This window comes from Moschus berezovskii, chromosome 27 (genome assembly GCF_049115385.1).
Source record: "Moschus berezovskii isolate FMDL1 chromosome 27, NW_MosBer_1.0, whole genome shotgun sequence".
NCBI lineage: Eukaryota > Metazoa > Chordata > Mammalia > Artiodactyla > Moschidae > Moschus > Moschus berezovskii.
Window position 1 is genome coordinate 15,786,577 of NC_142486.1, and position 27,992 is coordinate 15,814,568.

A 27,992-nucleotide genomic window follows, 5' to 3' on the forward strand; every position below is an offset into this window, starting at 1 on the left:
GTGAGACGGGAATGGACTGACTGAAGCTGCGGGTAGGAGTGGACGGACAGACCGCGGACGCCGGGAAGGCTGTACCGGAATGCGGGAGCCTGATGGACTGACGGGTGGTGCTGGGCGCGCCACGCCAATGGGAGGAGACGGCGCCGGTCCCCCGGGGGCGAGGGAATCCCTGGTAGAGGGGCTGGGAAGGGGCTCAGCGGAGATGCCCAGGTCCCCGAGGGAGGGGCGCGGGCGTCTACGCCCCTAAAGCGCAGCACGAAAACCGCACCGGCTGGGCGCCCAGGCAGGGAGGGAGGATGCAGAGAGAGTGGAATGTGAGTTTCGGGGTCCTCTGCCCAGTCTGCCTATCGGAACGTCTGAGTCTGGACAGCTTGTTGATTTTGGGGTGCTGTGGTATCTGCTAGGATGAGTCTGGATCTTGTTGGGTGGACCCAGGAAGAGACCGTGGGGAACCCTGTTTACAAAAGGGTTCATCTTCCCAGGGTTCTCCAACCAGAAGCCTGAGCAGAACACTCCTCCCTAGAGATGTCCCACCCCAAAGCAAAGGAAACCCCAACTTTTCTTCCTTTTCCCCGGAGGCAGCCCAAGGCTGGCCCTGAGACGGGAGCATCGCTCTCCTGGGCTGCAGCACTGAAAGCTACCTCTTCCCTCCTCACACCAAGCCTGTCTCCTCCTCTTGCAGGATTTGCTGCTGTCTTCGCCGCCGCTTCACCCTTCCCTCAGAGGCCCTCTCCCCTCTCCTGTCTCAAGATGGCAGCTAGCTGCTCTGAGGTCTCTGAGATTAAAGGGGTAGAGGAGGGTCCCCAGACCCAGGGAGAAGGGCCTGGCCATTCTGAAGGCCGAACTGGCTCTCCCCAGGTCCCAGCTGGGGTCTCAGATGAGCCAGAGACCCTGCAGCCAGGCCCAGACGTCATGGGGGCCCCTGTGGACTCAGAGCCCAAAGTTGGGCTGGCTCCAGAAACCACAGAGACCCCAACCAGAGCCCCTGAAGCAGCTCAGGCCAGAGACCTCAGCTCAAGCCCAGGAGGGGAGGCAAAGGCCAACTCCAGCACTGAGGAAACATGCCAAGAGCTAGCATCCAAACCCGAAGTGAGCAAAGAGGCCACTGCAGACCCGGAATCCAACCTGGAATCCGCAGCCCCGCTTGAACCAGCCTCAGAGCCTGCCCCCCGGCCAGAACCCCAATCAGACCCCCAACCAGCTTCCCAGTCCACCTCCACACCAGCCCTTCAGCCAGAGCCCCCTACCCGGGAAGAGCCCACCTCTGAGATCCTGAGCGAGAGCATGGACGAAAAACAGGAGAATGGGGCAGTGGTTCCCCTGCAGGCTGGTGATGGTGATGGGGAAGAGGGTCCAGCCCCCCAGCCTCACTCACCACCCTCCACAAAGACCCCCCCGGCCAATGGGGCCCCACCCCGTGTGCTGCAGCAGCTGGTGGAGGAGGATCGTCTAGGAAGGGCTCACAGTGGGCATTCAGGATCTCCCCGAGGAAGCCTGAGCCGCCACCCTAGCTCCCAGCTCGCAGGGTCTGGGGTAGAGGGGGGTGAAGGCACCCAGAAACCTCGGGACTACATCATCCTCGCCATCCTGTCCTGCTTCTGCCCCATGTGGCCGGTCAACATCGTGGCCTTCGCTTATGCCGTCATGGTGAGCCCCAGGGGACCCTGCCTGGCCCAGGTCTGCAGTGGTTCCCAGTTTCCTGCCCTGTGCTGGGACACAGCCCCAGGAGTAACCCCGCCTCCCCTCCCCTCTCTGCATGGATCTCACTTCCCAATTACAGGGCCTTTGCTCGCCTCTCCCTGGGACTTCACTTTCTGAGCTCTACCCCATCTGGTGGGAGGGAAGTTGAGACATTCACACAGTCTTACTGACCTGTGCCCTTCTCCTGCTGCCTCTCAATCCCCTTCCTCCCTTAACCACTATCCACCGGCTGGCCTGTCTCCTCTGGATGACTCTCTGCCTGGCTGGCATTTCCTGACCTGGGCTGGTGCCCCCACCCCTCACTCTAACCCCAGTCCCGAAACAGCTTGCAACAGGGGGACGTGGATGGGGCCCAGCGTCTGGGTCGTGTGGCCAAGCTCTTAAGCATCGTGGCACTGGTAGGGGGGATCCTCATCATTATCGCCTCCTGCGTCATCAACTTAGGCGGTGAGTGGGGGTCTGGGACAGGCCGGGAGGAATGGAAGGGCTGGCAAGGGCGGCTTTACTAACCCCTGCCCCTGCTCTCTCCTGTCTGTCCTCCCTATTTCTTTGTCTCTCCTTGTCTCCCCCCACCCCCCTGCCCCACCGTCTCTGTCTGTCCCTCCCTCTCCTCTCCCACAGTGTATAAGTGAGGGGCTCTGCCCTGCATTCCAAGACTTTTTTTCCTGTTGGGAGCTGCCTTGGGCCCATCCTCCCCTGGGGGGAGCCCAATCCATGGCCCAGGCCCGCACCCATAGGGACCAAGGGAGCCTGAGCGGCCTTGTTTACAGCTTCTTTCCTGCTCCTGCATCCTGCCAGGCTCCTCTGCCAACCGTAGGCCTCCCTTCTCCCTGCACTGTTTCCAACCTCCCTGCACTTCTGCCTGCACCCCCTCCAGCCTCTGGGCTGCCCTATCCTTGCACTTCTGGAAACCTCCCCGCACTGTTGGAATCCTCCCTGAACATCTCCACATCTCTCTGGGCTTTCAGCCTCCCTGCATCTCTCCCCACCTTCCTGCACTACAACCTCCCCGAATTTCCTGCACCTCGACCCTGGTCTCCCTTTCCCAACTTTCATTGTCTCAGCTTCCTGCCCCCATTCCTTTCTTCCTTCCCACCTTATTCATCGCCACTTCCCTCCCCACACCCTCCGCCCCCTTCCTCTTCCTGCCTCCTCATCTCCCTCCAGCATCCTCTCCTCCACCCTCCACCACCGTTTATTCTACAAAAACTCCAGCGCTTAGATCAGGCTGGGGGAGGGGAGCGGTGTCAGGAGAGGGCTCTCTCTCCCGGGCTCCGACTGTTCTCTGTTGGGACCACCCAGGTCCGGACGACCCCCAGGGTGCCTCGGGGTCTCAGAGCTGGCAAGCCAGGCCTCGTTTGGAGACAAGCAGGGGTGGCGTGTTCCGAACACGCACCTGGGAGAACGGAGGGGCACGGCAGTTGACCCTCCCTGGTCAGCCTGAGTTGACCTGTCCCATCTGGGCTTTTTAACCTAGTCAGCGAACTCGTTGGAGCTGGGGTCATTCACGTACTTTGTAAGAAAAAGAACCCCTAAAATAGGACCAAAGCTCCCAGCTGCAAGGAGCAAGGGAAGGGCGGAGAGGTGTATTATTATTTTCTAAGAGGACGAGAGAGGTTTGTTGCACGCGACAGTCCACTGGGGAGGCGGGGACCGAGCCACAACGCGGTTCGGAGTTGGCGGTTTTTTTTTTTTTTCCCTAAAAAAAAGTGTAGGGAAAAAAACCTAAAAGTCTAAAAACAAAAAAAAAAGGATACATCAAACTGATTCTCCCTTTTTTGTATGCCGATGCTGCATGGGTCTGAGACACCAATAAACGGAGACTGCATGAGACTCGTCTCTAGCCTCAGTTAGTCCTTCCTTGCGTGCGCCGCGGGGGCCGGAGGTACTGCCTCCTTTCCCGCAGAACCTACTTTGTGGTTTGCGCATGCGCTGCCCCGGTGGCCATCTTTACTGTGGGCCGAAGCCTATCATTCCGGAGCGCCTACCTGCGCATGTGCAAGCCTTCCCTCGCTTTCCTCTTCCAAGTAGCTTAGACTAAAGCGGAGCCTCCCGCGCCATCTCGGTGCGCCTGCGTACTGTGACCCTGCGCAGCGCGGGAGGCGGGTCTTAGCTCCAGGTGCGTACGGCAGCTGAGGTGGCGAAACTTCGAGGTGTGGGGAGAGGGTGCCTGATCCAGGTGTAGAGAGGGGCGGCGTGAAGGCGAGAAGAGCGGGTCCGCCCCTTTCCGGCCTGGAAAGTAGTTTCTGTGGGTCCCTGGGAACTTCGGAATACCGGATCTCTATCCGTGGGGGCGGGGTCCTTGGAGGGAACGTGAGCGCCCCCTTCTGGGAACCGGCGGTACTGGTCGCAGGGACTGCTGTTGGAGCCTAATTCGTTAGACAGACGTTCCCTGAAGGCCCGGGAAGCCCTACTCGCGGAGGCGGGGGTGGGGGATCCCTGGCTTAGTACTCCTGCCATCTCCTGTCATCGCAGGGCCCCTTCCCTAGTGGCATATGTCCCTTGTGCGGGGCCATGGAGACATTGCAGCCACCACGGCGGCGCCTATGTCTGAAGAAGGGGAAGTGACCTCCGGTCTCCAGGCTCTGGCTGTGGAGGATACCGGAGGCCCCTCTGCTTCGGCCGATCAAACCGAGGAAGAGGGAGAAGGAGGCCGGGAGGAGGCTGAGCATGAGGGGTCCGGGGCCGAGGAGGTGCAGGGAGAAGCCCCCAGCCCTGAGGGGGAGGAGCGTGCCAAGGGAGAATCCGAGGACTGGTGCGTGCCCTGCAGCGATGAAGAGGTAGAGCTGCCCACAGATGGGCAGTCCTGGATGCCACCCCCCTCTGAGATCCAACGACTCTATGAACTGCTGGCTTCGCACGGTACCCTGGAGCTTCAGGCTGAGATCCTGCCCCGCCGGCCACCCACGCCTGAGGCCCAGAGTGAAGAGGAGAGATCCGATGAGGAGCCAGAGGCCAAAGAGGAGGAAGAGGAAAAGTGAGGGCACACCCTGACACCTTGTCCTTGGGGCTTCTCCCCTGATGCCAGGAGGAAATAGGGAGGGGAGGTGGGACCCAGGATCATGGGAAGTGAAGGGAGGGAAGAGAAGGGGAGAGGAAGAGCCAGGAGGTTGGGGACATGTGTGGTTATTTGGGGGTGGGGGGGAAACCACCCTCACCCTTCACTGTCTGTCCCCCTGCCCCAGACCACACATGCCTACAGAATTTGACTTTGATGATGAGCCAATGACACCAAAGGACTCCCTGATTGACCGGAGGCGCACCCCAGGTACAGACAGGAGGGGAATCCTGGGCAGCGGGGGTAGGGGGGCTGGGGGGCGGGGGTGAAAGCCTCTGCTCCCACTTACTCAGAAAGTGACTCCCTAAAAGAGGCCTTGACTTGGTGCCTTGGTAGCTACACAACTTGTAGCTTCAGGAGAGAGCATGCACAGTGAGGATTTCAGTTGTGCCATCCTTCCAGCTTAGGTGGTCCCCTATCTTCCCTTAAAAGATTATCACAGATAATTTCATCATGCTTCTCAATACTTTGATCTCAGTCATCCTAGAAGTCCAAGTCATTATTATTATTACGTAGATCCACATGTCTACGCTGCTGTGTACATGTCCTAATATTACCCAGTTTCCCATCCCATGTCCCTTCCTAGAGTTTACCCTCAGAGCCATTCTTGTTTTGGGCCATGCTGCTCGGCATGTGGGATCCTAGTTCCCTGACCAGAGATTGAACCTGTGCCCTTGCAGTGGAAGCACAGTCTTAACTACTGGACCACCAGGGAAGTCCCCTTGCTGTTGTGCTGTGCTTAGTCGCTCAGACTCTTTGCAATCCCATGGACTGCAACCTGCCAGGCACCTCTGTCCATGGGGATTCTCTAGGCAAGAATACTGGAGCGGGTTGCCATGCTCTCCTCCAGGGGATCTTCTCAACCCAGGGATCGAACCCAGGTCTCCCACATTGCAGACAGATTCTTTACCATCTGAGCCACCAAGAAAGTCCCCTTGGAGCCATTTTTTAAAAAAATTTTTGGCTCTGGTGGTCTTTGTTCCTGCGCACAGGCTTTCTCTAGTTGCAGCGAGCAGGTACCGCTCTTTGATACGTGGGTGTCTCATTGCAGAGGTTTCTCTTGTTGCAGAGCATGGGCTCTAGGGCACACGGGCTTCAGTAGTTGCAGCTCCTGGACTGTAGAGCAAGGGCTCCGTAGTTGTGGCACACGGGCTTAGCTGCTCCAGGCCATGTGGGATCCTCCTGGATCAGGGACCGACCTCATGTCCCTTGCATTATCATGCAGACTCACAACCCTTGGACCATCAGCGAGGTCCTGGAGCCATTCCTGATTTCTGTTTCTTTCACTTCAACATTCAAGCCAGCAGCAAGTCTTGTTAGCTCTGCTTCCACATTTCCATGTGCAGCTCTCCACCTTTAACACGATATCCTCATTCAAGCCACCACCATCTCTGTCACCTGGAGAGTTGTGGTATCTCTTAACTGGTCTTCCCGCCACCAGTCTCAGCACTAGAGACAGTTTATGTTTCAAAATATAAGCTGTGTCACTACTCTTGTTTTCAGTCCTCCAAATGAATCTATTACGGGGGCCGGGGGGGTTGGAAGAGCATGTCAATTGAGAATCCAAGCCCCCCTCCCCCCACCCCAGGCTTCCATGTACACTAAGAGATCCAAACCCCTTGTCATGGCCTGTAAGTCATTTCTTTGGCCTTCTCTTTCCTGTCTCTGCTAGCTCTACATTTCTCATTAAACAGACCTCCGTGTTCCTTCCCTGAGGCTTTTGCACCTGCCTGTCCCCTGCCTGGGATACTCCTCCCTGATCTTCACATTTCTGGCCTCTTATAATTCAAACCTTCACTTCCTACCCCATCTGAGACCCCAACCCTAAACTTCAGAACCTCCATGACATCTATGGCAGTTGTGTCTGAATGAATTGAAAAATTTACATGGTTTACAAGTAGTCTTCTACCCTGCATGTAGAAAGATAATGTGCTTCTAGTTCTAAAACTTTGAGTGTGAGTTGAATGTGCCAAAATGAAACCAAAAAATTAAAATGTGACAATATAAAAAAAAAAGTGCCTTCACAACAGGCCTGGAAATCTCTCTGTTTAATAAGCTCCCCAAGTCATTAATAAGACCCAGGCAGGTTTGGCACATACTGCCTCACTCCCTTCCACATTTCTCACCTTCCCCTTCAGGAACCTCAGCCCGGAGCCAGAAACGGGAGGCCCGCCTGGACAAGGTCCTTTCAGACATGAAGCGACACAAGAAACTAGAGGAGCAGATCCTTCGTACCGGCAGGGACCTCTTCAGCCTGGACTCAGAGGACGCCAGTCCCGCCAGCCCCCCACTCCGCTCCTCAGGGAGTAGTCTCTTTCCCCGGCAGCGGAAATACTGAGGGTGCCGAGTCTGCCTGCTGGAGCCTTGCCCCACCTTCCCTCACCCAGGGCCTTGGGCAAGAGGAGAGATGCTCCCAGACTCCCACCACAACACCTTGCCAGAAGGAGGACTGATGTGTGTGTGTGTGTGTGTTTATATTTTCTCTTGAACATCTGTTGGGAGACCTGAGCCGAATTTTCTGAATCTAAAATAAAAAAAAAATTAAAAAGCAAATTACCTTCTTTTAGAGGAGAGGCTGCAGCTGAAGCCAAAATCCTTGTGAGAAGCAGGACTGTACTCACCCCGATTGGGCGATTAAAGGCAGATGGGGTAGAAGTGAACTCAGTCAGCGCCTGCCCCCCGCCCCCCCCCCCCGCCTCGGGCCGTGGCCCCTTCCCAGGGTCAGTCCAGCGCTGCCAGCTGGCTGTGGAATTCCCCGCCACTGAATGAGCTCAGTGCCTTCAGCTGTAGTAGAAGTCACCTTGTTGTTCATTAGTTGTTCAGTCGTGTTTGACTCTTGCGACCCCATGGACTGTAGCTGCATGGACAGGCTCCTCTGTCCATGAGATTTCCCAGACAAGAATACTGGAGTGGGTGCCATTTCCTTCTCCAGGGGATCTTCCTGACCCGGGGATCAAACCCACATCGCCTGACTTGGTAGACAGTTTCTTTACCACTGAATCACCTGGGAAGTCAGAAGCCGCCTAGAGGTGGAGAAAAAAAAGAAATGAGAACCAGCTGCGAGGGCCCTTTAAATCCCAAGCCCCACCCCTGAGCCTGCCCCTGTCGGGAAGTGATCCTTAGGGCTGGGTGCTGGAGTTTCCCTGAACTGAGGAGTCTGTTGCAGCCAAGCCACACTTCTGGATGTAAGTACTTCATAAAGGCCCCAAATCCCCAAACCAGTGAGTGGGACCTTGTGGCCCTCAAGTCCCTCTCCAGCTCTGTCGTGCCTTCTTGGGGCTTCAGCTAGGGCAACTGGTCCCTGAACCAGAACTAGAAGATGGATGGCGGCTTAACCTTGGAAGGGTTTGCTTTCCTTGTTGTTTTTTTTTTTCTAACTTCTGAAGTAAAGGTAGATCAACTTGTCACCTTGCCAACACCCCCAGACCCGAAATCTCAGGCCTTTCTGATCTCCAGCTCCCCCATTGGCAGTAGGGGCAGAGGAAATCTAAGGGATCCATTTAGACTCCCTCCTCGAGTGAGATTGGTCCCTGCTAGATTTATCTTGCCTGTCCCCTGGAGCTCTTAGAATGTGATTTTTTTTTTTTTTTCTTCCGTTGAGATTCCTGGACTCTGCAAACATCAAGGTTTTCCCCTCTACCCTGTTCAGGGCTGTGCCAGCTGTGGGCCTTGCAGATCATTTGAGAAATCATTAGCAGAGTAATCTTAAGGAAGGCTTGATTTCCAGAAGACATGGAGTTTGCTGAGCAAGGCTCTGTTTGGTTTTTGTTTTTGACCGGGCGGGGGACAGGCCAAAGTGAAAAGAGGAAGCTCTATTTTGGACCCACTGGCCTGTAATTCTGGGGATCTTAGAAGCACAAGAGGGTTCGCAGAGGTAGGGGGGAATAGTAGAAGCAGGTTGTGCCCTCTTTTCTCTGCTCCATATCCAGGTGGGCCCCTAGGTTTTATGGGGAGAAGGGCTGGCAGTCACTAAGGTGCCAACTGACTCCCAGAAACTTCTGCCTGTCGCCACCCTTGGCACACAGGACACCCGACCTGCCCTGGGGGTGAGACTTTCTAGGCAGGGCAGCTCTGTAAAGCCGTGAGCATGTTGGGCAGCCACCTTGAATGGCTACTCGGGCCTCCTTGTTGGGTGCTGCCTTTCTAGGTTGCAGAGAATACCTTTGAACTGCACTGGCACCATCTCCTGAAGAGTACCCAGCCCCACCCAGGTCCTGAAGTCCTAACTCTGGTTTTGAGTCTTACTGACATTTCTGCGTAAGAAGCCATACTACTTCCTGGTTTGGGGGCTCTGCAGACACGGTACCTGGGGTGGGATTCTGGCTCCATCCCTTGATCACTGTTCGATTCTGAGCAAATTCTTTTAACTTCTAGTTTCTTTTTGTGTGTGTGTGTGAAATTGCTCAGCCATGTCCGACTCTTTGTGATCCTGTGGACTGTAGCCTACCAGGCTCCTCTGTCCATGGAATTTTCCAGGCAAGAGTGTTGGAGTGGGTTGCCATTTTCTTCTCCACTGGAATTTTCCTGACCCAGGGATCGAACCCAGGTCTCCTGCATGCAGACAGATGCTTTACTGCCTGAGCCACCATCTCTTGATCACTGCGTGATTCTGAGCAAATTTTTTAACTTCTAGGTTCTTAGGAGGATGAAATGAGTTAATTAAAAGCATTTAGCACAATAACAGGCCCAAATTAAGTTATTAATGAGTAGGAGCTGTTATAGGGGGAAGGGAGAGGCACTTCCCACAGATAGAAATTCCAGAACCTCGCTCCTGGAAACCTCGTGAAAGTGTTGGTCACTCAGTCGTGTCGGACTCTTTGTGACCCCCTTGGACTGTAGCCAGGCTTCTCTGTCCGTGGGATTTCCTGGAGACCTTAGTTCGTGGGTATGGAGTGAGGCCTGGTAATCAAGACGACCAGCTGAGTCCTATGATTGAGCGATTTTAGAAAACGTTGATCTGGATCAGGGGTTCTGAAGCCTGGTTCCTGGGTCACTTCCAACCTAGCTGATCTTTGCTGTCAATGACTGGCATTAATTGGTGACGTCTGGGAGCTGTTCTTTTAGTCACTGAGTCATATCTGACTCTGCAATCCAATGGACACTAGCCCACGAGGCTCCTCCATCCACAGGATTTCCCAGGCAGGAATACTGGAGTGGGTTGCCATTTCCTTCTCTCGGGGATCATCCCAACCCAGGGATGGAACCCAGGTCTCCAGCATTGCAGGCGGATTCCTTACCCATGAGCCACCAGGGAAGCCCGCATCTGGGAGGCAGGATAGAAACAGGATCAGCATCAGCCTGAGCTGGCAGAGCTGTTCTGTCCCCGGAACAAGCTGCTGCTCCCCAAAAGTGGCCCAGCGGGGCTGGAACTCAGAGAAGACTTTCCTCGGAAGAAAAATTTCCTAAAAACTTTGCTGCTACTAAAGATGTGGCTTATGTGATACAAATTCTCAAGAATTTCCACGCTAGTCCCCTAAAACAGGAAATAATCTCCCTAAATAGGGAAGCTGTTTGGTAAAAACAGCCTCTCTGCAGTCCCTGAGTAAGGACTAGAATGTTTAAAATCAGTGAAGGGAAGCTGCAAAGATGAGTTCTGTTTGTGCTTGAGTTTTCTGTGTTTTTTCCTAAACCTAAGCGGAGAAGGCAATGGCAAGCCACTCCAGTACTCTTGCCTAGAAAATCCCATGGATGGAGGATCCTGGTATGCTGCAGTCCGTGGGGTCGCTAAGGGTCGGACACGACTGAGCGACTTCACTTTCGCTTTTCACTTTCACACATTGGAGAAGGAAATGGCAACCCACTCCAGTGTTCTTGCCTGGAGAATCCAGGGACTGGGGAGCCTGGTGGGCTTCCGTCTATGGGGTCACACAGAGTCGGACACGACTGAAGTGACTTAGCAAGCTTGATAGAGGGCTTCCCTGTTGGCTTAGTGGTAAAGAATCTACCTGCAAAGCAGGAGACGCAGGTTTGATACTTGGGTCGGGAAGATCCCTTGGAGAAGGAAATGGCTACCTGCTCCATATTCTTGCCAGGAAAATCTCATGGACAGAGGAGTCTGGCAGGCTACAGTCCATGAGGTCGCAAAAAGAGTTGGACACGACATAGCAACTAAACAACAAATCCACTGCAAACAAAACTTGATAGAGGTGGGGGGGGGTGGGTACCAGGGCTGTCTCCACCGTCTCCTCCAAACTCAGGCCTGCTCATGGCTTGGGACCAGGGGACTTGAGCGTTGGCTGGGGGGCTACTTGGACCTGGGGGTGAGGGGCTGTGAAAATACATGAAACTTTCTGTATTTGAGGAACAGTTTGCCATCTGGATTCACCTTCCTCCTCCTAGCCACCCTTCGTCGAGCTCCTGCTGTGTATTAGACATAATCCAGTCTCTAACCCCTTTAACCCCATGAAGCAGTCGCTTTTATTCCCACTCCAGTCTAGGAGAGTAAGGCTCAACGGCTAGCAAATGGCCTAAGATCCTATTGACAGAGACAGACCTCAGTCCTTTCTGTATATTAGAGTCAATGGAAGAGCTTTTATATATAGCAACGCTTGGACCCCCACCCCTGATCAGTTAAATTGATCTCCAGAGATGGGTGGTTTTAAGAAATATCCAGGTGATTCTAATGTACAGTCAGGCAGGGTTGAGAGGCTGTTACAGAGCAGAGCTGCTCGTACTTTATGCCCAAATCATTGGGGATCTAGTTAAAGAGCTGACTGATTCAGCAACTCACAGGTCAGGAGAACCCAAGATGCCGCATTATTAACAAGCTTCGAGGTGATGCTGTTGCTCCTGTTCGCTGCAGCCCCATACCTCATGTGGCTGGTCGACCAGGTATCTGCTATTTAAGATTCTCAGCCATACACAATTGACCCTGAAAATCGGACCTGGTGATGGACAGGGAGGCCTGGCATGCTGTGATTCATGGAGTCGCCAAGAGTCGGACACGGCTGAGTGACTGAACTGAACTGAATGACTCATTTATTAAATTTTGCTATAACATGTTTACTCTTGAGCCAAAAGGGGTCAAGAAGTTACCTCTTAATGGGAGGATAAGGCCAGCTTCTTCTCACAGGCTGTTTTGGGTTCTGCTAGTGCAACACTTACCCCTCCCTCCTTTGTCTATGGGATGCAGCTGGGGGAGACTGGTCTCTGAGACTTTGGGTGAAAGTGACTGGTTCTGGCAGGAGCCTCAAGAGACATGAGGGTCAGTGTGATCAGGCCAGTCTGGACACATACCCAGAAAGCAGCCTAGGGCACAGATTTCGGAAGCAGATACTGAAAGGAAGTCTCAGTGAATTTAGGGAATTGGGACCAAACTTGGGGCTGGGCAGGACTTTCTAAAGTTCAACATAAAATTGTCTTCTGAGGACCCTGGTATATTGAAAGTAAAATGCTCTAAACTGTACACGTCATCTGGCAAACCACAAAAGCCTGTATTTGACACAAACATGCTGCCTTAGTCTGGTGGTTTCCCTGGATCCCTGAGAGACCCTCTGAGGCTCACTTCTACTTCCGGGGATGGCAAGATTGAAAAGGCAGAGACTGTTTTGTAGGGGGTGGAGTTTTTTGTTTGTGCATTGGTGTCCCTGTGCAGCATGCAGGATCTTAGTTCCCCAAACAGGGATCCACCCGTGCCCCCTGCACTGGGAGCACGGAGGCTTAACCACTGGACTGCCAGGGAAGTCCTCAAAGCCTGTTCTTGGGTGAACTTAGCAGTTGATCCTAGGTGGAAGGCACAGCTTTGGAGCTGAGGAGGTGGTTGACCAGGGAGGTGAGACAGAGTCCCGGTACTGAAACGAGTAGTTGACAAGGGCTTGGCCTTGAAACAAGACAGGAACCCAGCCTGATTAGCTTCACGGATGATTCTCAGCTGAGTCACTGAGCTGGGCGAGGCTCTCGGCCCCCCTAACTGGGCCCAACTGGGGTGACAGATGGTGGAGAGGCCTCAGCTGTAGGGGGTGAGGGATCATCCAAAGGAGCCTTTGGAGGCTGTTCCTATAGCCTGCTTCCCAGCCTTGTGTGGCCTTCTAGAATTCAAGTCTTGTGGGGCCCCCCAGAGCCCTGCGCTCCCCTCTGCTTGCAGCCCTAGCCCTCCCTCTCCCCCATTTGGCTTTCTGGCCAGGCTTCCACTGTGCAGAGAACCAGGAAGAGGCTTCACTAGGCTGTCAGATGCCCCTTGGCTATTCTAGGCCCACAGCTGGGGTGACACAAAAACCTGTCACATTCCTGCTCAGTGAACAAGTTTAAAGCAGAGATGCTGGGTGGGATAAGGGGCCTATGGTGCTAGGTCACATCCTCCAACTGGATAGGGAGGCTGGGCCTCAGCTACAAGCCACACACAGTGCTTCTCAGAGTCAGGCTCTATTCCAAGTGCTTTATAATAAACTCCATTCTCATAGACTTGGGCTGATGCCCTATCCATCCCGAGTTCATAGTCCAGGACACGGGACTAGGGAAGGCAAGGGACTTGTATAAGATCTCCCATCCATAGTAAGGCTTAGAACCAAGATCCAGGCAGTCCTAGCCAGGGGAGGGAGGATGCTCTTGTGGGGCCCTGTCCCAGGGAATGGAAGCGCAGCCGAGCAGGATGGGCAGTAGAGAAGAAGGAAAGCAAAGGCCCAGGTAAGTGGGGAGAGCAGAAAGCCCACACTGGGTTTTTCACACGCTACCTGAAATCAACATAAGAGGGAGCTCTGATGTTAGAAAAGTTAAGGGTAATCAACTTGACAAACAGGCAACAGAAAAGTATCAAGATCAAATCCCATACAAAGTTGCAAGAAAAAGAATGAGGAGCAGAGAATCATAGTCCTCTGGATATAGAAAGTGTACCAAGAAAACAGATGAAAACTGTAACCTTTGAAAATGAGCTATGACATTAGAACACTGGGCTTCCCTGGTGGCTCAGCTGGTAAAGAATCCGCCTGCAATGCAGGAGACCTGGGTTTGATCCCTGGGTTGGGAAGATAACGCTGGAGAAGGGAATGACACCCCACTCCAATATTCTGGCCTGGAGAATTCCATGGACTATGGGGTTGCAAAAAGCAGGACAAGACTGAGCGACTTTCACTTTCACTTCACCAGGCAAGAAAGTGGCAAATCAGAATTGTAAGTAACCCCTGGCAGTCTGGCTGAATCTGTGGCCCTGGCACTGCACTGCATGCCACTGGAGAGACACAGGACCAGGTATTCCATCAGGATGAGAATCTAATGGTGTCAATGACTTGTGTGGCCTTGAACGACTCATCCTCCCTACCTAGGACTCAGTTACTTAGAACTACACTGTCTGTCTAATATGGGGATCAACTAGCCACATATGATTAATTAAAATTTGAGGACACTTTTACCTTCTGAGATGACCCATATTCTGTCTGTGGAGTGTGTTTCTCTCTAAATAAATCCACTTCTTAAAAATGAGTTTCTCAGTCACACTGCCACATTTCAAGAGTTTAGTAGCCACAAGCAGTCAGTCCAAAGACTGCACTGATTATTTCCATCATTGTAGAAAGTTCTATCAGATGATACTGAGTTGGAATTTTTTTTTTTTTGGCTGCGCTGAGTCTTCACTGCTGCACCTGGGCTTCCTCTAGTTGTGGTGAGTGGGGGCTACTCATTGTTGTGGAGCAGAGGCTCTAGGCACACAGGCTTCAGTAGCTGCTGTGCACCAGATAAGTAGCTGTGGCTCAGTTGCTCCACAGCATGTGGGATCTTCCCTGACCAGGGATTGAATCCATGTGCCCCGAATTGGCAGGAAAATTCTTTACCACTGGACCACCAGGCAAGTCCTGGAAGGTTTTAAACAGGAGCCACACAGGTGATGTGAGTGCATGGGCACAGGTGTAAGACAACAGGGAGTGGTGGGAATTGTGGTTAAGCAGGAAAGCTTGTGACCCATCTAAAGAGCTCAGCAGCTACTTGGTGCTCACTGGTTTGTCATGTGGGAACGTAGGGCCTGGCTCCTCATTCGTCAAGAGAAGCAAGAATCGGGAATTTAAAAAAACTTACAATTTCTAAACAGAAGAAATTTTGCAGATTCTGTGGATCAAGTAAAAAGTCTTGGGCCTCACCTTCGTTCTATAATTTTGTGACTCCTGCCTCTGTTTCCTGTGTCAAGCCACTCTCCCTTCCTCCTTCTCACTTCCCATTTCTTTCTCACCCAGGTTGAAAGCTAGATGAACGGTGGAGTAGATGGGTACCACTTCTTTTTGGTGGTGGCTTCAAAAATGTTGGACTGGGACTTCCCTGGTGGGGAAGACTCCTCACTTCCAATGCAAGGGGCCCAAGTTTGATCCTTGGTCGGGGAACTAAGATCTTGCATGCTGCACAGTGTAGCCAAAGTTTTTTTTTAAGTTGGACCAAAGTCTCAGAGGGCAAGGCTTTGAATCCCCTAGTAAATTTGCTTCCTTTTGTGTGATTCCAGGGGACATGTCCAAAGTTCAAGGCATGCTGGAGGCAGGACTGGTGTTTAGTTAGGCAGTGTGACACTCCTGAACAAGCCGAGCACTGGATGTAACCATCCAGGATTCAGAAGCAGGTGGGGTGGGAATGGACGAAGTATTCATTTACTCCCTTTCTCCTTCCCACCCACCCCTACCTGTGATGGCAGGGAGTCCCGGATGGCAGCAGACCAGAGAGAAGTGGGGAGGAAAGGACTAGAATACTTTGGTGTTGCTAATCCAGCATCAGTTCCACCAGGGGTTCCTTCCTTGAGAGGTGGCTCATATCTGAACAGTTCATCAGGATTGCCTACCATGCAAATATTCTCAGGATGTGGGCTAATGTTTGCATACAGCTGGGTCCTCAGGATCCCCCGAAATAAAGGAGTCTGCCCCCTGGAGGATCCAGGGAGCTCCTCAGAGCCTCTGCTCCCCAGCCCCGCACTGGGAGGAGAAAACCCCCACAGCTCTGCCAGAGGCTGACCACCTTTCCCAACTTGGTGCACTTCTGCCTCCTCCACATTGGGGGTTGTACATGGGGAAAGTTTTGATCTGAAGCTGCCTCCAGGGGAGTTCCCTGGTGGTCCAGTGGTTAGGAGTTGGTGCTTTCACTGTCATGAGCCCGGATTCTATCTCTGGTGGGGGAATTAAGATCCCACAAGCTGTGCTGCGTAGGAAGCTTGAGGGAGGTAAAGTAGATGGGAATGAGGGAAAGGAGTTGGCAGAAAACTGTGGGCTTCTGTGGTTAACTACATCAAGCATCTCTCAACAGAGATGAGGTCTGGATGGGCTGCCCTGGGTGGGAAGAAAGGAAGAAGTGGGTGGGGGTTGGTAAAGGATGGAATAACCTGAGTTGAAGGAAGAAGGGCCCATCCCCCAATCACCTACCCCCCACCCCACCCCCTGCCCCGGACTCACCTTTTGTCTTCTGCCCACTTCTGTGTCACTCTGCTGCCCTGGGCTCAGGAGTCACCATGGCGATGGAAGAGTCCATCATCCGCATCCCGCCATACCACTACATCCACGTGCTAGACCAGAACAGCAATGTGTCCCGTGTGGAGGTCGGGCCAAAGACTTACATCCGGCAGGACAATGAGAGGTGGGTAGCCAGCACTGGGCCGTGGAGACACCTGGGGCCAAGGACGGCCTGGGAGTCTGGCTGGCATGATGATCCATCTGCTCCTTCCCGTTCCCGAGCAAGATGGCCTCGGCTCAGGTCACCGGAGGCTGTCCCTCCCTTTCACTGCCTCCTTCAGGACTAGGGACAGGGGTCTGAGTCCTCACACTGCTTCTCACCCTCCAATAGGATCCTGTTCACTCCCGTGCGCATGGTGACGATCCCCCCACGGCACTACTGCATGGTGGCCAACCCGGTGGCCCGGGATGCCCAGGGCACTGTGCTGTTTGATGTCACAGGACAAGTGCGGCTCCGCCACGCAGACCTAGAGATCCGGCTGGCCCAGGATCCCTTCCCCCTGTTCCCAGGGGAGGTGCTGGAGAAGGTACCTGGCTCACCTTCCCCGTACCCGCTCTCTGTGTCCGGCACCTTGACCTGGGGCTCAGTACGGAGAGAAAACAAATTGGGGCCGTAGGAGGGAGTGGGGATGGTAGGGGACATTTGCTGGTTCTTACTGGGACAGAATTGACTGGATGCCCCCTCCCTCACCTTCCCCAAATACCCTCTTCCTCTTCACACGCCCATGTCAGACCTTTGAGAGCTGTCGGCCTATCTCGCCACCTAATCTTCCAGGCTCCAGAGCCTGCCCGAAGTTCCTGGCCAGCCTGGCACTCAATGACTTGTGCCGAGAGTAAGCATTTCATTCCCTCAGACAGTCTCAGGCCCCAGGGGGCCGGGACAGCAGTGGTGGACCAGGTGAGGCCCAGGTGCCTGTGGTCGCTCCACGGGAAGGCATCTCAGGCCTGAAGTGCCAGCTGGGCCCTCGTCCGTGTTGCCCTCTGGCCCTGGGTCTGAGAGTGAGGACACCCCACCTTCATTTCTGCGGCATTTCTTGACCTTCACTTCCCTCAGGAGTCCCCTCTACTAAACAGTGCTGCTGCTTCTCTTCTGCACTGGGTCTGGTGACCATGAGGCAACCTTGAAAACAAAGCCTCTTGCTTCAGATATGCCCGTCAGAGCAGTGTATACCTTCCCACCTTCTGTTTCCCAAGTGCCCCAGTGGATACTGGGCCATGAGATATTCACCTACTCAGCTTCCCTGGTGTTTCTCCCACAATGCCCAGCAAGCCCTCTACCCAATCTCCCACCTAGATTTCTAGTTCTAAACAAGATCTGAGCACTTCTGCAGAGGAAAGCACGTCCTTGGCCCTCAGCCGTGGCATCAACTCCATCTTAACTCTTGGCTCTGTCAATCCCGTCTCAGCTCTTCAGGCCAAATGGCTCTGGGACCACCCCTATCTTGTACATTCCACTTGGAGTCGTGGAGAGATGGATGCTGTGGACTCTGACCTTGAGGGTCTCAGTTGGCCTCCAGGGGTCACAGCTCTGTGTACCCCATGACTCCCCACTTCTTCCCCTGTTAGGACATCACCCCGCTGCAGGTGGTTCTACCCAACACTGCCCTCCACCTTAAGGCGCTACTGGATTTTGAGGATAAAAACGGACAGAAGGTAGTAGCAGGAGACGAGTGGCTATTTGAAGGACCTGGTAAGTGTTTTCCTATCCAGCCGGGTTTGGGGTCAGAGACTTCCTGCCTTCTCATTAGGGCCTTGATATCTTTTGACCTTCAAACCCACCTCCCCCATCTTCCCTTCTCAGGCACATATATCCCCCAGAAGGAGGTGGAGGTCATCGAGATCATTCAGGCCACGGTCATCAAGCAGAACCAGGCCCTGAGGCTGAGGGCTCGCAAGGAATGCTTAGACAGGGATGGCAAGGAGCGGGTGACAGGTAGAGTCTTGAAGCATTGTTCATGTTGTTCACGGGGGTAGGGCGGGCTGAGCCTTGACTGTGGGATAAGTGGGGGAGGTTGGGGGCTAGCCACCTGTAGCCTGGAGGAAGTGCTTCCCTGGTATCTTTTGTAAGCTGTTGGGGGTTGCCTCATGCTGCTTCCCCCACTAACCTGACTTGGTACTGTTGACATGGCTTTCCCGTCCTCCGACTGTCGTGAGCTGGTCTGTCTCTAGACCCACAAAGCAGGTGTTTATATTGTTGCTGTGCCTGTGCGTGCTCAATCCTTTCTCACTCTTTGCGACCCCAGGGACTGTAGCCTGACAGGAACCTCAGTCCATGGGATTTTTCTAGGCAAGAATACTGGAGTGGGTTGCCATTTCCTCCTCCAGAGGATCTTTCCGACCCAGGGATTGAACCCAGGTCTCCTGCACCGCAGACAGATTCTTTACCTCTTGAGCCATTGGGACTTCCCGTGTTTATATGCAACTAGCAATTGTTTGACAGACCTGTTGTATTAAACAAAACGAGGTCTTAACAAAGGCTCTGCTTACTGAGCCAGGTGTGGTTCAAGTGTTTTACAGACCGCAATTCCCTTAGGTCTTCCTGCAACCCTGAGGCACCACAGCTCCCATTTTCCAGATGACAAAACTGAGGCTTGGGTTTACGGCCAGAAAGAGCCAGACTGGAACTTGTGCCCAACACTCTTGCTTCTCCAATAGGCTGAATGACCTCTATAGTTGTCATACAGCAGTTCTGCCCATTTTGTGTTAGTCGCCCAGTTGTGTCCGACTCTTTGTGACCCCTTGGACTATAGCCCACTAGGCTCCTCTGTCTGTGGAATTCTCCAGGCAAGAACACTGGAGTGGGTAGCCATTCCCTTCTCCAGGGGACCTTCCTGACCCAGGGATGGAACCTGGGTCTCCTGCACTGCAGGTGGATTCTTTACTCTGAGCCACCAGGGAAGCCCTTCTGCCCATTTTAGGGGAAGAAAAAAAAAAAGCTGGTCTCTGGAGCTTAGAGAAGGCCTACAGGGTACTGGCATAGCAACAACCTGGATGATTGGAATCCCTTTTTTGTTTTTTTTTTTAATCTCTCTGAGATAGGGATTGCTTTTCCTCTGGCCTCAAAAAAGGAAAAGAAGGACTTCTCTCAGGTCCTTAAGCCTGGGGGCAATGGTCTCAAAGTGGAGTGTGAACCCCTGCAGGTGCCCTTTATCTAGGCTGCGGGAAGGGGCAGCTGGGGAGCAGGCTGGGTGACTTTTGACCTTTGCCTCTTCTCCCGGCCCAGGAGAAGAATGGCTGGTCCGCTCCGTGGGTGCATATCTCCCAGCAGTGTTTGAGGAGGTTCTGGATGTAGTGGATGCTGTGATCCTTACGGAAAAGGTCTGTGCTCTGGGGGACCCTGGGTGGGAGATTCTCGGAGGGGCAGAGAATGGTGGCAGAAAATAAGATCACCTGAGGAGTGTCCTGGGTCACCGGAAAGGGTTTAAGAAATCCTCCTGGGTTGGTAGACACTGTGACTCAGACCTGGAGCATTTAGTGACCAGTGAGGTTCCCAGATCCCCTGAGGAAGTTAGTTGGAGTTGGGTTTACTGAAACTCACCTACCCCTTGACATCTTGCTCTCCAGACAGCCCTGCACCTTCGAGCTCGGCAGAACTTCCGAGACGTGAGAGGGGTGACCCGCCGCACTGGGGAGGAGTGGCTGGTGACCGTGCAGGACACAGAGGCCCACGTGCCAGATGTCCATGAGGAGGTGATGGGGGTTGTGTCCGTCACCACCTTGGGCCCCCACAACTACTGTGTGATTCTCGACCCGGTCGGACCAGATGGCAAGAACCAGCTGGGGCAAAAGCTTGTGTTCAAGGTAAGTGCCTCCCCCAACCCAGAGGGGAATGGCCTGAGGCCCTGGACCCTTCCCTCCCCCCACCCCAGATACACGTTCAAGCTTGTTTCGGCTCCCTCTGTGCACACTTGTCTCTCCCTCTTGAGAATACAGTGTCACTGATCTTTCTGGCAATCCCTGACCTCAGGTCACCCACAGTCTCTCCTGGGAGCACCTCCCTGACCACCGTGAATGCAGACCCAGAAACTCTCATATTTCATGTCTCTGTCTTCTGGAAGCTTTGTCATTCTGCATCAGACAAATCTCTTGGTTTACGCTTCTCCCCGTCCTCTACCTCATCCCTTCTCTAACTATATGTGGAACTACCAGAGCTGGGCAGGCCTCTCCTATGACAGTCATAGATATCTGGGGCTTTGTGAGGTGTATGGTCTCTGTTGTGCCAGGAAAGCAGCGTAGATTGTCCTTTTTTTTTTAAATCAGAGGATAATTGTTTTACAATATTGTGTGCGTAGACATCTTGTAAGTGAACCAGTGCTGCTGTGTTCCTGTAACATTTTATTTGCAAAAACAGGAGTCAGAAAGAATAGAAACAACTCAACTGTCCATCAGTTGATGAATAACTGAAAAATATGGTATATCCATTCAGTGCCATGTCAATCAAAAGGATAAGATAATCTTTCTGGGGTGGAGGACACTCATGTTCTTGAGATAATTCAAAAAGGTAATCAAAAACAAGGTTCTAATATGTCCTACAACATGGATAAACTTGAAAGCATTATGCTAGGCAATAGAGGCCAGGGATAAAAAGACCACTTGTTGTATGATTCCATTTATATGAAATGTCCAGAGTAGGCAAATCCACATATAGGGGTGGGGATGGGCAGTAACTGCTACTGGATACAGGGTTTCTTTTCAGGATGATGATGTTCCGGGATTAGGGAGTAGTGTTGTTGGGCAACTCTGGATATACCAAAGCAACTGAATTGTATACTTTAAATGGGTGTATTTTATAATATGGGCTTTCCAGGTGGAGCTAGTGGTAAAGAATCCACCTGCTAGTGCAGGAGATGTAGGAGAAATGGGTTCAGTCCCTGAGCCGGGAAGATCCCATGGAGAAGGGCATGGCAACCCACTCCAATATTCTTGCCTAGAGAATTCCATGGACAGAGGAGCCTGACAGGCTACAGTCCATACAGTTGCAGAGTCAGCCATGACTGAAGAGACTTAGCTCATGGGCACCGGTTTTATAATATGTGGGGTTTATCTCAAATATATATTTACATTGTACTATGTTATATTAAAAAATAGTCAGCAGGCCAGATTTGGTCCAAAGATCAGAGATGGGAAACTCTGTACTACACCACCCCAAGGGAACAAAGCGTGGGAGAAATAAAGCAGTAATAGGTTAATTCTTAACTATTGAGCTTGTGAGAACCCAGACCTTGACACTTCGCACAATCTTTCCAGGGCAGGTTTGACCACATCTACAGGCATTTGTGAAGCGTCTCAGTCTAAATAAATGATTTGCTGTTTGATGGGCGGGGGAGGGACTTTGACGGGGGAGTGCAGGGGCTTCTGTCCTCAACAGAAGCCCACGATCACTCAGGGCTGAGGGTGGTACCATCAGAGGGCTCCACAGTCCTGGGAGGTGACAGCTCCTGACCCCACTTCTCCCTACCAGGGAGAGCAGTCTTTCTTCCTCCAGCCCGGGGAGAAGCTGGAACGAGGCATCCAGAATGTATATGTGCTGTCGGAGCAGCAGGGGTTGCTGCTGAGGGCCCTGCAGCCCCTGGAGGAGGGGGAAGGCAAGGAGAAGGTCTCCCACCAGGCTGGGGACCGCTGGCTCATCCGTGGACCCCTGGAGTATGTGCCGCCCACCAAGGTGGAGGTGGTGGAAGAGCGTCAGGCCATCCCCCTGGATGAGAACGAGGGCATCTACGTGCAGGATGTCAAGACCGGAAGGGTAACTGTGGAGGGGTGGGCACTGTCACTGCCAGGTGGGCGTAGTGGCAGCTTGGTCTGGGCGAGTGGATGACGCGGATGGGGAGGTGTGCAGTGGAGGGGACAGAAGGGGCTCCACAGCATTGCTGGCAGCATCTGAGCCAGCTGGCTGCAAAATACCAGGGCGTTTTCTGGAGTTCTTGCCTTCCCTTTGCTTTAAATGGTGGTTGAGTCGTTCAGTCATGTCCTACTCTTGCGACTCCCACCATGGCTCCTCTGGCCATGGGATTTCCCAGGCAAGAATACTGGAGCAGGGGATCTTCCCAACCCAGGGATCAAACCCTCATCCTCCTGCATGGCAGGTGGATTCGTTACCACCGAGTCGCCAGGGAAACCCTTGTCTTAGTTAATTTTAAATGTTAGTGTTCCTGAGCAAGAAGATGAACCAGCTTTGAGGATGGGGACTCAACCCCCAAGGCATCTAGATCTGGCCTCCAGCATAAACGTCTGACTGGGATGTGGCATAGGAGCAGTGAGACCCCACCTGCCTCACATACCCTTTTCCTGGTGGAATCCCTCCTCTTTGCCTGTCACCTAAACCTTGATCTTGGTTTGACCAAGGACCACATCTCCAGCCTCTTTTAGGACTCCAACCTACAAGTAGAGTTCAGAATCCCAGGAAATGTCAGTGTGTGAGAACTATTTCCTAGGGTTGCATCTGTCCCTGAGGTGCCCTCCAAGCTGCCCTATGAAGGAAAATTCAAGAACAATATCGGAACTTAACCATATGCCAAATTCTTGGCACTAGACCTGCAAGATATCATTCATTCCTCAACCCTACCCTCCATTTTGCAGATAAGGAGCTAAGAGACACAGGGGTGGGGGGGAGTGGGGGCAGATAGCTGCCCAAGATGACCAAGCTCACAGAGCGCAAACTTGAACGCAGCCTCCTTTCAGAGGCAATGTTTAATCAGGATGCAGCCCTGCCTCCTGGATCACTTCCTCTTTAGGGCTGCCGGGTGGGTCTCTCTCTGTCTTCCCTTCGCTGGCGACATCCCTCCTCATCTTCCAGGTACGAGCTGTGATTGGGAGCACCTACATGCTGACCCAGGACGAAGTCCTGTGGGAGAAGGAGCTGCCTCCAGGGGTGGAGGAGCTGCTGAACAAGGGACAGGACCCTCTGGCCGACAGGGGTGAGAAGGAGACATCCAAGACCCCTAAGCTCGCCGCCCCGCGGAATAAGACCCGTGTGGTCAGCTACCGCGTGCCACACAACGCCGCGGTGCAGGTGTATGACTACAGGGAGAAGAAAGCCCGGTGAGCAGCGGCCTGGGGGGCTGTGCCATCGGGGGGCTGTGGCGGGAGGGCGTCTCCAGGCCTCTGACCCCGGCTGTCTCTGCAGCGTGGTCTTTGGGCCAGAGCTGGTGTTGCTGGGTCCCGAAGAGCAGTTTACAGTGTTGTCTCTCTCGGCCGGGCGGCCCAAGCGTCCCCACGCCCGCCGCACACTCTGCCTGCTGCTGGGGCCCGACTTCTTCACCGACGTCATCACCATCGAGACAGCGGACCACGCCAGGCTCCAGCTGCAGCTTGCCTACAACTGGTAAGGGGCCCTGGGGAGATGGGCCCCAGGGGGCACCCTGAGGAGGAGAGATGCCTCTTCAAGTGCTGAGCCCACAATCAGGGTGGAGTGCCCGGCTCCATGCTGTGGTCAAGGGACAAACCCAGGGGTTCATGCAAATGCAGTCTGATGCTAGAGGGGAATGACAGGGAAGATGTGGGCTCACCTGGAGCAGGATTTGGAGGGATGTGGGTGGAAGACACTCACCAGCTAAACTCCCAGTGGGAATTCAGCCAAACAAGGTTTTAAAACGACTGTGTATGTCTCTGTGTGCTGGGATAATCAGGTGGTCAAGAGCAAGTGCTCTGAAGCCAACAGGCATACATACCACTTGCTAACCACAGGCTGGGCAAGCACTGGGTGCTTTCCCAGACAGGTTTTACAGACAGGTTCCCAGTCTGTAAAAGAACAGCGTAACCATCAGTCTCATGGGGCTGTGGACAGGATGCTATGAGAACTAGAACAGTGACCCATCTGTAGTTAAAGTTCCAATGGCAGTGATGAGAGTTAGGGGAGAGAAATGTCAGACCCAGAAGCAGTGCTTGACAACTCCCAAGCACACCTTTCTCACCTCTTGGCTGAGTGACTGGGACATGACAAGGGCAGCTAGCTGGACACTGGCATCTTTGGGGGCAACATGACAAAGTGATGGCACCTGGTCCCAGGAACCATACCACCTGGGTTCAACTTTCTGGCTTGGGAGGACCTGCTGTATGACTTAGAGTCTGTCACTTAACCTCTCTGGACCTCAATGTCCTTGTCTAAATAAAAATTCCCACCAAATAGGGTGGTTGAGTGAATGAAATGGGAACGTGTAAGTTTCTTAGGACTTTACCTGATACGTAGCAGATGCTAATTAGCATTCTCTGTTGTGAGACCCTGCCTAAACCACAGAAGGTGGGTGTCAATGTCCTTTTTTGAAGACGAGAGAGTTGTCTTTGCTCACAGGCACTTCGAGCTGAGTGACCGGAAGGACCCCCAAGAGACAGCCAAGCTTTTCTCAGTGCCCGACTTCGTGGGTGACGCCTGCAAGGCCATCGCATCTCGGGTGCGGGGGGCCGTGGCCTCCGTCACCTTTGATGACTTTCATAAGAACTCGGCCCGCATCATTCGCACTGCTGTCTTTGGCTTTGAGACCCAGGAAACCAAGGGGCCTGACAACATGGCCCTGCCCCAGCCCCGGGACCGGGCCATCTTTCCCCAGAACGGGCTGGTGGTCAGCAGTGTGGATGTGCAGTCGGTGGAGCCCGTGGACCAGAGGACCCGGGACGCCCTGCAGCGCAGTGTCCAGCTGGCCATCGAGATCACCACCAACTCCCAGGAGGCAGCTGCCAAGTGAGTGAGGCCTAGGGCCCTGGCTGACCATGATGCCCACTGTGGGTCCTGCCTCTCACAGGTCCCCACCTCTTGCCCACTGCCAGGACCCCAGTGACACGGCGCCCTTGGTGGTCAGCCTGCTGTTCCCCTTACCAGCAGATAGCCTGGGCCACTGAAAGTGGAATAGGTGCTCCCTCTGCTTCTGTGGCTTCTCCCCTTGCTGGTGCTGGAACCCAGATTCGTTTCCGCTACCTTCCAGGCACTCTGGGGCCCAGCCCTGCTTCCCACACCTCGCCTTCCTGCCTTCTCCTGGGGCTTCTGTGCTCCAGGCCCATAGCTCTTTTCTGCTCCTCAAGGTGGGAACTCGGCTGTGCATTTAAGGCCTTCTGCCCTGGCTGCTCCCTCTGCCCAGAGCTGTTCTTCTACACTTGAGGGCAGGTTCCTCCTCCTGGCTTCCAGAATTCACCTCTTTGGAGAGACCTTTTCTTTCCACCCCAGCTGAAGCAGCACCCTCTTTGCCCAGTCATGTTATTATAGCAACCACTTTTCAAAGAGCTTGTCACTGTCTGAAATCATCTTGGTTCAGTTGTTTTTTTCCCCCCACTGGAAGGTAAGTCATGTGAAAGCAGGGTCATGGCCATGTGGCCCTGCACCTGGAACCGCACCTGGTTCACGTGATATCCATGCTGCCTTTTCATTTGCATGTAGAGGGCCTCTCCTAGGCCAGTGCTCCCGGCCCTTGGAGTTCCTGTTCTGGCCCCACCCCCAGAGTCTTACCTGTCCCCTCTCCCACCCAGGCACGAGGCTCAGAGACTAGAACAGGAAGCCCGCGGCCGGCTTGAGAGGCAGAAGATCTTAGACCAATCGGAAGCTGAGAAAGCTCGCAGAGAACTCTTGGAGCTGGAGGCTCTGAGGTGGGGTGGAGAACTGGGAAAAAAATATGGCAGAGGGTCTTGGAAGAGCAGCTGATGGGGGAGTGTGTGTGTTCACTCATGCTGCAATAGCACGAGTCAAGGGTAGGAGGGCGGGGCTGGGCTTCCTCCTGGGCCTCCTTGACTTCTCTGCACCGCCCTCAGCACCGCGGTGGAGAGCACCGGGACAGCCAAGGCAGAGGCCGAGTCCCGAGCCGAGGCAGCGCGCATCGAGGGAGAAGGTGCTGTGCTCCAGGCCAAGCTCAAGGCAGAGGCCTTGGCCATTGAGACGGTGAGTGGGGAGATGCCTGTGAAAGGCTGCGGCCTTGGGGTCTGGAAGAGGCCCAGTCTCTGAAGCCATGTGGGACACCAAGTACCCTAACCGAAAGCCCCATTCAAGTGTGTTGTGGTTTGTGAAGTCCTCTGCCCTGGTTCCAGTCACCTAATACCCGCTTTGAAGGTAAGGAAAATAATTACCCATCTTACAGATACGCGTTCCCATACTGGCCAACTTTGTGCTAGGTATGTTGTGTTTTACAGGCAAGATCTTGAAATTCCATTATGGGTAGGAATTCTCTCCATTTTACAGAGGGAACTGAGTCTTGGATTGGGAGTTCCCAGGGGTCAAGCAAAGAGGGCAGCAGAGGCTGAGTGGCCATGAACTTGAGCAAGCTCCGGGAGATAGTGAAGGACAGGGAAGCCTGGCATGCTGCAGTCCATGGCATCACAAAGAGTCAGACACCACTTAGCGACTGAACATACACACACAGGGGTCACCAGTCAAAACGTGGCATAGCCAGGGTTCACCCCTAACTGATAAGTTTCCTATTCCATCCTTCCCATCTGAGGTCCCTCAGGCTGTCTGGCTAGGTGACCCGCTAGATACGTCCAGGGGTCACCTGATCAAAAGAAGGCTGGGTTTTCCCTTTCCAGGAAGCTGAACTCCAGCGAGTAAAGAAAGTACGAGAGCTGGAGCTGCTCTACGCCCGGGCCCAGCTGGAGCTGGAAGTGAGCAAGGCCCAGCAGCTGGCTGAGGTGGAGGTGAAGAAGTTCAAGCAGATGACAGAGGCCCTGGGGCCCAGCACCATCAGGGACATGGCTGTGGCAGGGCCGGAGATGCAGGTGAGAGTTGGGGAGAGGGTACAGGTGTGGGCGTGTGTGGATGTCTGTGTGTGTGGATGTGTGTCTTGGGACCATGTTTGGAGCCAGGGAGGCAAATACTTCTAGAGAGACGTTGGGGACAGAGAGACAAGAGGAGGTGGTGGCTTGGACTTTCTATGTATCCCATGTTCTGATCCATGTCATTCGAGCATGGGGTCATATCAGGCACTGTACTGGATTCAGTGAGCTCCTGGGAGGGCGGTAAACTGATGGGATGTCAATCCATGACAACTTGCTTCAGAAGAAGTCAAACAGGGCAATACAGAGAAGGGGGAGGAGAGGCTGCAGGCTAGCTGGGTAAGGGGGCGCCCCTCTGAAGTGGGGATACTCAAGTTCTGCACAGTCGATGAGGGCTTCCCAGCAGAGGCTCCAAGGTGCATTTAAGGAACAGAGAGGTCTGGATGCCTGCCACTTGGCAGGTGAAGGGCGGGGAGTGCTGAGCTCCCGGAGGGAGCGGCCAGAGCTTCAAGGTTCTTGAGGCCTGGGAGAGGATGAAACCTTCAGGCTCCCTTAATGGTCCTCACTTGTCACTGAATAGTCCTACCTACAAGGATGGCTTGGGCAGCAGCTGCAATGTGAGAGCTGAAAACAGGGTGGCCCCCCTCCCAGAGAGGCGGCCGAGTGGATGAGAGAAGGGACTAGGGTCTGACTGCATTTTCACCCGCCTCTTGCTCCTTCCAGGTAAAACTGCTGCAGAGCCTGGGCCTAAAATCAACCCTCATCACCGATGGTTCCACGCCTATCAACCTCTTCAACACAGCCTTGGGTTTGCTGGGGCTTGGGGCTGAGGCCCAGCTCCCAGCCAAGAAGCCCACCACGGGGCCCAGCGTCCAAGAGGGCTCGCTTCCCATCTCCACTGCTGCCCCCCTAACTCTTGGAAACAGCCGGGTTGTGCCTTAGCTCTGTACTGCACTGACAAATAAAACTGACACTTCTGGGCATTTAAAACCCTCTTCTGTTACCTTCAATCTGTTATCACAAGGGAGCTTAATGGTAGTGGGAAAGAGATACCTCTGAAATCTTGATGGTTACTACAGGCCACCCTCATCTGGAAATGGAGAGGAAATTTAAGACAGGGAGAAGACTAACCCAAAGTC

The 27,992-nt window shown here is 53.7% G+C and overlaps 3 protein-coding genes across 6 annotated transcripts; all 3 read left to right on the forward strand.

The window, feature by feature from the left end:
• The first annotated feature begins 180 nt into the window (after positions 1-180).
• On the forward strand, positions 181-4,262 carry PRRT2 (proline rich transmembrane protein 2). 4 transcript variants are annotated; one of them, XM_088833344.1, is made up of 3 exons: positions 181-1,647; positions 2,016-2,148; positions 2,323-2,590. In XM_088833344.1, exons 1-3 carry the CDS (start codon positions 526-528, stop codon positions 2,331-2,333), a joined length of 1,266 nt encoding a protein of 421 aa, XP_088689470.1. In that variant the 5' UTR covers positions 181-525; the 3' UTR covers positions 2,334-2,590. The 4 variants fall into 4 exon arrangements, 3 of the variants coding, with proteins under 3 accessions (XP_088689470.1, XP_088689469.1, XP_088689471.1); XM_088833343.1 differs by lacking the exon at positions 2,323-2,590 and adding an exon at positions 4,177-4,262 and having other exon boundaries at positions 184-1,647; XM_088833345.1 differs by lacking the exon at positions 2,323-2,590 and adding an exon at positions 3,004-3,512 and having other exon boundaries at positions 185-1,647.
• Positions 4,197-7,306, forward strand: PAGR1 (PAXIP1 associated glutamate rich protein 1). The gene is made up of 3 exons (XM_055409834.2): positions 4,197-4,678; positions 4,887-4,969; positions 6,898-7,306. The coding sequence occupies exons 1-3, from the start codon at positions 4,197-4,199 to the stop codon at positions 7,095-7,097; spliced, it is 765 nt and encodes a 254-aa protein (XP_055265809.1). The 3' UTR covers positions 7,098-7,306.
• Positions 7,307-7,798: 492 nt separating this feature from the next.
• Positions 7,799-27,843, forward strand: MVP (major vault protein). Its single transcript, XM_055409831.2, has 15 exons — positions 7,799-7,944; positions 16,159-16,291; positions 16,499-16,694; positions 17,734-17,857; positions 17,969-18,100; positions 19,391-19,485; positions 19,732-19,968; positions 21,629-21,910; positions 22,961-23,205; positions 23,291-23,488; positions 24,455-24,841; positions 25,621-25,737; positions 25,900-26,026; positions 26,668-26,856; positions 27,577-27,843. The coding sequence occupies exons 2-15, from the start codon at positions 16,167-16,169 to the stop codon at positions 27,793-27,795; spliced, it is 2,673 nt and encodes an 890-aa protein (XP_055265806.2). The 5' UTR covers positions 7,799-7,944; positions 16,159-16,166; the 3' UTR covers positions 27,796-27,843.
• Positions 27,844-27,992: the final 149 nt, after the last annotated feature.